This window comes from Carettochelys insculpta, chromosome 2 (genome assembly GCF_033958435.1).
Source record: "Carettochelys insculpta isolate YL-2023 chromosome 2, ASM3395843v1, whole genome shotgun sequence".
In the NCBI taxonomy this organism is placed as follows: Eukaryota; Metazoa; Chordata; order Testudines; family Carettochelyidae; genus Carettochelys; species Carettochelys insculpta.
In genome coordinates, this window is record NC_134138.1 from 281,030,132 (window position 1) to 281,036,131 (window position 6,000).

Genomic DNA, 6,000 nt, shown 5'->3' on the forward strand with positions numbered 1-6,000 from the left:
CTGCGCCACAGATGACTTAGACGTGCTTTCTTACCCCATGCCACTTGGCTTTGCTTGGTTGCACTCTGAGGGCAGAGAATTTTGGGTTGAAAGCAACATCTGCTACAGCAGGACACTCAGGCCTTCCCCTGACGTCTCCAGCACTGGCCACAGACCTTGGCCTGAGCCCAACAGGCCATTCCTGTGGTTCTCTCTGTAGCCAGACAGAATCCCCCTGCTCTACTCAATCTTGCACCTCTTAGGTGCCTCAGAGCACAAAGGACAAAAGGAAACAGCACAGTCTTAGAATGCCTGGGAGCACAGATGTGCTGCCTCATCACGACCCCAGACAATGGAAGAACACAGATAAGGCGGCTAGCAGGCCAGCCGACGACCACAGGGCCTTATATTGCCCTTTGCTGGCACTGATAACTGATATGCCTACACATCGGCCTAGGAGAGGAATCTTGCGCCCATATGAAAAGAACGTCCTGTCTTAATGATTTAGTTATCTCTGTCTTACAAGTCTAAATTAAGTTGCAACTCCCTTGTAAGAAATGGCATCACAAAGGCAAACCAGTACAACTGGCGCCTTTAGATAAGGAAGAGCATATGTGACCCAAGGGGTATAAAGAAGGGCCTAACTGAGCTCCAATTACCTACACCTGCCAGTCAGGTAAGGTCATTGCCTCCCGAGGGCCCAGGGGACGCCCTCCTTGTACTCTTCTTCCTGAGGGATTGAGTGAACACACTGGCTACGCCAGAGTCGGAGGACACAGGGGTGAGAATTATACCTGCAATGTACTTTTGTGCACATTTAATAGTAAGAGTTCTGTAAGCTAAGGCGTTTTGTCCTTATACGTGTAACTTGTAACCTAATCAGTACGCCATATGTATCATCCTACTAGTAGTTAAGAAGATAGAACAATAACCTTGTAACTGCTAAGATTCTTATTTCTGCCTTTTAATAAATAGTAACTATTTAAGCTTCAGCCTGACTCCTTCCAGATACTGTAACTCGGCCGAACACAAACAAAGAACCTTAGCCAGTTCGGCTATATTAGCATGGTCAGTGGTAAGGTGCAGTGAGAGCTGAGCGCTGAGTCGTGTTGCCTCCAAGGGACAGATTCCTGGGGCACCCGTCAGCCACCCTGGCTGCCCACTGCAAAGGGACTGCCAGTCCTAGCAGTTAAAGGCTCGGATGTAATAAGGCTCACAGACCACTCATTACCCGGCCATTGGCTAACACTTTCCCAGCCATACACCAAGGTGCAGCACAGCCCTGAGATGCTGCCCAGGACGGAAGGTCCAGCTCCATGCACAGCACAATTTTAAACCTCTCTCTCTGCAGTGGCTGTCGCTCCCCACTCCTCCCAGCCCAGCTGGGGCTGATTATCACAGCCTCCTCATCACACCAGTACTCCGAATACTTCAGACACACCCAGCCTACTCAGAGTCTCATCTGTCTTCACTTGCCCTCCCTGGCTCAAGCCCCAAGGTATACAGCTCAAATGCAACTTCTGCCTCTAAGCAGACCCATTGCCTCCTGCCCCAGCATATACTCACAGGTACGGCAAGCCTTCCCTGTGCCCCACACGCGTAGCCAGGCACCCCTCATGCATGTTCCAGGTTCCCTCCCTGCTCCAGAGCTCCCACTTGAACCCACACACAGACTGGCTGTTCTTTAGCTCTGCTCTCGCACTCCACTTGCGCCCCTCTTACTCCACCCCCTGCTGGCTAAGCCCTGTTCCAGGGGCTGTGCCTGCTCAGAGCACTCACCCAGGGCTGCAACAGCATACAGGCAATTGACAACGCTGAAGTTATCAAACTTGGAGCATCCACTAATGATGGCCTGGCAGAGCGTCTGGAACTCCGGCTCCTCCAGCATTTGGCTGGGCCCTCGGTGCTCTCCATTCAGGATGGCCTGGCCCCGTGGCTGCTGCAGCAGCTGGCCCAGCTTGTGCAGGGCAATGGGGTAGTGGCTGGCAGATACCTTGCTGGGGTTCTGGGTGACCCAACGAAGCACTTCCCCCACGCTCTGCGACCGCTCGATCAGCCGCTTCATGGTGAAGAACGTGTCGTAGCTCATCTGCTCACGGATGAAACCCCAGCTCTTCCTCTTGCTGTGGCCCCGAGTCCTGCCGGCATCATGTGGCAAGCTGTGGAACAGCCCATGGCTGTAGGGATCGAGCAAGAGTGGCACAGCCCGCTGCTTGGCCTTCCCCACACAGTAGCAGTTGGGGTACATCCTGGCCCCCCTCTTGTCACTAGCGGCCAGCCCCTGCAGGACACGGGGCTGAGCACTCTCGCGGCTCAGGGTGCGCAGCCATGGCAGCAGGCGCAGCATGGTGAGGGGACAGTAACTCGAGGGGCTGCTGAAATCCAAGCGACCCTGAAGTGGAGAGGAAGATGATGAAAGAAGAGACAGGGCCTCACCTTCGCTGGCGGCATCAGACTGGGGGGAACCTCACAGCAGCAAAGGCAGTGAGGAGATGCCGGCACGCTGCTCCCATCCACACCAGCCGCCCCACTCCCCAGTCGCCCCCTGCTGGGACAGGTGTAATACAAGGGGTGTGCCCCAGACGGGAGCTATCCTCAGAGCCAGGCCCCACGTCCCGATCACAACACAACCCCTGCTGGGACGGAGCACCCGGGGGCTCCCCACAGACCCCCCCGCTCCCTAATCACCCCCCGCTGGGACGAGGGACCAGGGGCGCCCAGAGACCCCCTGACTCCCTAATCACCCCCCGCTGGGACAGGGCACCTGCGTTCCCCACAGACCCCCCCACTCCCTAATCACCCCCCTGATGGAACGGGGCACCCGGGGGCTCCCCACAGACCCCCCCCGCTGGGACGGGGCACCCGGGGGCTCCCCACAGACCCCCCCCCGCTGGTATGGGGCACCCGGGGGCTCCCCACAGACCCCCCCGCTCCCTAATCACCCCCCGCTGGGACGAGGGACCAGGGGCGCCCAGAGACCCCCTGACTCCCTAATCACCCCCCGCTGGGACAGGGCACCTGCGTTCCCCACAGACCCCCCCACTCCCTAATCACCCCCCTGATGGAACGGGGCACCCGGGGGCTGCCCACAGACCCCCCCCCGCTGGGACGGGGCACCCGGGGGCTCCCCACAGACCCCCCCCGCTGGGACGGGGCACCCGGGGGCTCCCCACAGACCCCCCCGCTCCCTAATCACCCCCCGCTGGTACGGGGCACCCGGGGGCTCCCCACAGACCCCCCCCTGCTGGGACGGGGCACCCGGGGGCTCCCCACAGACCCCCCCCGCTGGGACGGGGCACCCGGGGGCTCCCCACAGAACTCCCCCGCTGGCAGGGGCTCCCGGGCTCCCCGCACCCCCGTACATGGCGCTCCCGCAGCTCCCCGCCGCGTCGTTGCCCGTTGCCGCCCCCGGCCCGTCAGGACCACCCGGCCGCCGTAGCCGCCATCTTCCCGGCAGCCCCCGCGCCGCCGCCACTGGGGGCGGGGGGGCGGGACCGCCTCGGCCTTACGCCACAGCAGCTGAGGGGTCATTTGCATATGCTAATAAGCGCCCTCGCTCGCCTGCGGAACGCGCGGCCACCGCCAGCGCGGATTGGCCGGCGCCGAGTGACGTCACTGCCCCCGCTCTCCACCTGCCGTGCCCTGCCCCCCCACCCCCCTGCTCTCACCAACCCCCCGCTTGGCCCCGCCCCCTGCCCCTCCCCCAGCGCTGTCCCCCTGCCCTGCCCCCCCCTGCTCTCACCAACCCCCGCTTGGCCCCGCCCCCTGCCCCTCCCCCAGCGCTGTCCCCCTCCCCGCCCCCCCACTGCTCTCACCAATGCCCTGTTTGGCCCTGCCAGCTGCCCTGCTTTCCCCACGCCCCGCTGCTCTCCCCAACCTCCCCCCGCTTGGCCCCGCCCCCGCCCTCCCCCCACTGCTCTCCCCAACTTGCCCCCACCCCCTGCCCCCTTCTCCACTGCTGTCCCCCTGCCCTGCCCTCCACACCCTCCCCCTCACTTGCCCCCACGCCCTGCCCCCTTCTCCACCGCTCTCCCCCTGCCCTCCACACCCCCCACTGCTCTCCCCAACCTCCCCCCTGCTTGGCCCAGCCTCCTGCCCCTTCCCCCCCGCTGTCCCCCTGCCCTGCCCTCCACTGCTCTCCCCAACCTCCCCCCACTGCTCTCCCCAACTTGCCCCCACCCCCTGCCCCCTTCTCCACTGCTGTCCCCCTGCCCTGCCCTCCACACCCTCCCCCTCACTTGCCCCCACGCCCTGCCCTTCTCCACTGCTGTCCCCCTGCCCTGCCCTCCACACCCTCCCCCTCACTTGCCCCCACCCCCTGCCCCCTTCTCCACTGCTGTCCCCCTGCCCTGCCCTCCACACCCTCCCCCTCACTTGCCCCCACGCCCTGCCCTTCTCCACTGCTGTCCCCCTGCCCTGCCCTCCACATCCTCCCCCTCACTTGCCCCCACGCCCTGCCCCCTTCTCCACTGCTCTCCCCCTGCCCTCCACACCCCCCACTGCTCTCCCCAACCTCCCCCGCTTGGCCCAGCCTCCTGCCCCTTCCCTCCCACTGTCCCCCTGCCCTGCCCTGCCCTGCCCTGCCCTCCACACCTCCCACTGCTCTCCCCAACCTCCCCCCTGCTTGCCCCCGCCCCCTGCCCCACCTTCCACAGCCCCCACTGCTCTCCCCAACCTCCCCCCACTTGCCCCCATCCTCTGCCCTGCCCTCCACACCCCCCACTGCTCTCCCCAACCTCTCCCTCACTTGCCCCCACCCCCTTCTCCACTGCTGTCCCCCTGCCCTGCCCTCCACGCCTCTCCCCAACCTCCCCCCGCTCTCCCCCACCACTCTCCCCCTGCCCTCCACACGCCCTGCTGCTCTCCCAACCTCCCTCGACTTGCCCCCGCCGTCCACATGCCCTGCCCTCCCCACCCCACCCCCCACTGCTCTCTCCAACCTCCCCCTGCTTGCCCCGCCCCCTCCTCCACCGCTGTCACCCTGCCCTGCTCTCCCCACCCCCCACTGCTCTCCCCAACCTCCCCCTGCTTGCCCCGCCCCCTCCTCCACCGCTGTCACCCTGCCCTGCTCTCCCCACCCCCCCCTGCTCTCCCCAACCTCCCCCTGCTTGCCCCGCCCCCTCCTCCACCACTGTTGCCCTGCCCTGCCCTGCCCTCCCCACCCCCCACTGCTCTCCCCAACCTCCCCCTGCTTGCCCCGCCCCCTCCTCCACCGCTGTCACCCTGCCCTGCTCTCCCCACCCCCCACTGCTCTCTCCAACCTCCCCCTGCTTGCCCCGCCCCCTCCTCCACCGCTGTCACCCTGCCCTGCTCTCCCCACCCCCCACTGCTCTCCCCAACCTCCCCCTGCTTGCCCCGCCCCCTCCTCCACCACTGTTGCCCCGCCCTGCCCTGCCCTCCCCACCCCCCACTGCTCTCCCCAACCTCCCCCTGCTTGCCCCGCCCCCTCCTCCACCGCTGTCACCCTGCCCTGCTCTCCCCACCCCCCACTGCTCTCCCCAACCTCCCCCTGCTTGCCCCGCCCCCTCCTCCACCACTGTCGCCCCGCCCTGCCCTGCTCTCCCCACCCCCCACTGCTCTCCCCAACCTCCCCGCTTGCCCCGCCCCCTTCTCCACCACTGTCACCCCGCCCTGCCCTCCCCACCCCCCACTGCTCTCCCCAACCTCCCCCTGCTTGCCCCGCCCCCTCCTCCACCGCTGTTGCCCCACCCTGCCCTCCACACCCCCCACTGTTCTCCCCAGCCCCCCGCTTGCCCCCACCCCCTGCCTCCTCCCCTGCCCTCCACACCCCCCACTGCTCTTCTCTAACTCGCTTCCACCCGCTGCCCATTGCCCACCCCCCGCTCTCCCCCACCCCTGGAGGGACTGGTCAGGCAGTTCCCCCGGCCCAGCAATCCCCATGCCCCCAAAGGAGAGACCACAGTCCTGTCTATTCTGGTCCAGGAAATACCGTACCTTTCCTGTCCACACCATCCTCCGCCTCTCCCTCTGCTCACGCGCTCACACGCACACACACACAGC

At 65.3% G+C, this 6,000-nt stretch overlaps 1 protein-coding gene across 2 annotated transcripts in view; it reads right to left on the minus strand.

Moving 5' to 3' along the window:
• Window positions 1-3,464, minus strand: part of FASTK (Fas activated serine/threonine kinase) — a 62,770-nt gene extending 59,306 nt beyond the window's left edge. The window contains exons 1-2 of one of the 2 annotated variants that reach the window (XM_074985398.1): window positions 3,342-3,464; window positions 1,759-2,371 (exon numbers count right to left, since the gene is read on the minus strand). In XM_074985398.1, coding sequence (XP_074841499.1) covers window positions 1,759-2,326 — 568 coding nt within the window. In that variant the 5' untranslated portion in view covers window positions 2,327-2,371; window positions 3,342-3,464. Of the gene's footprint in view, window positions 1-1,758; window positions 2,372-3,341 lie in introns of those variants that run through there. The other variant, XM_074985399.1, reaches the window with a different exon arrangement.
• Window positions 3,465-6,000: the final 2,536 nt, after the last annotated feature.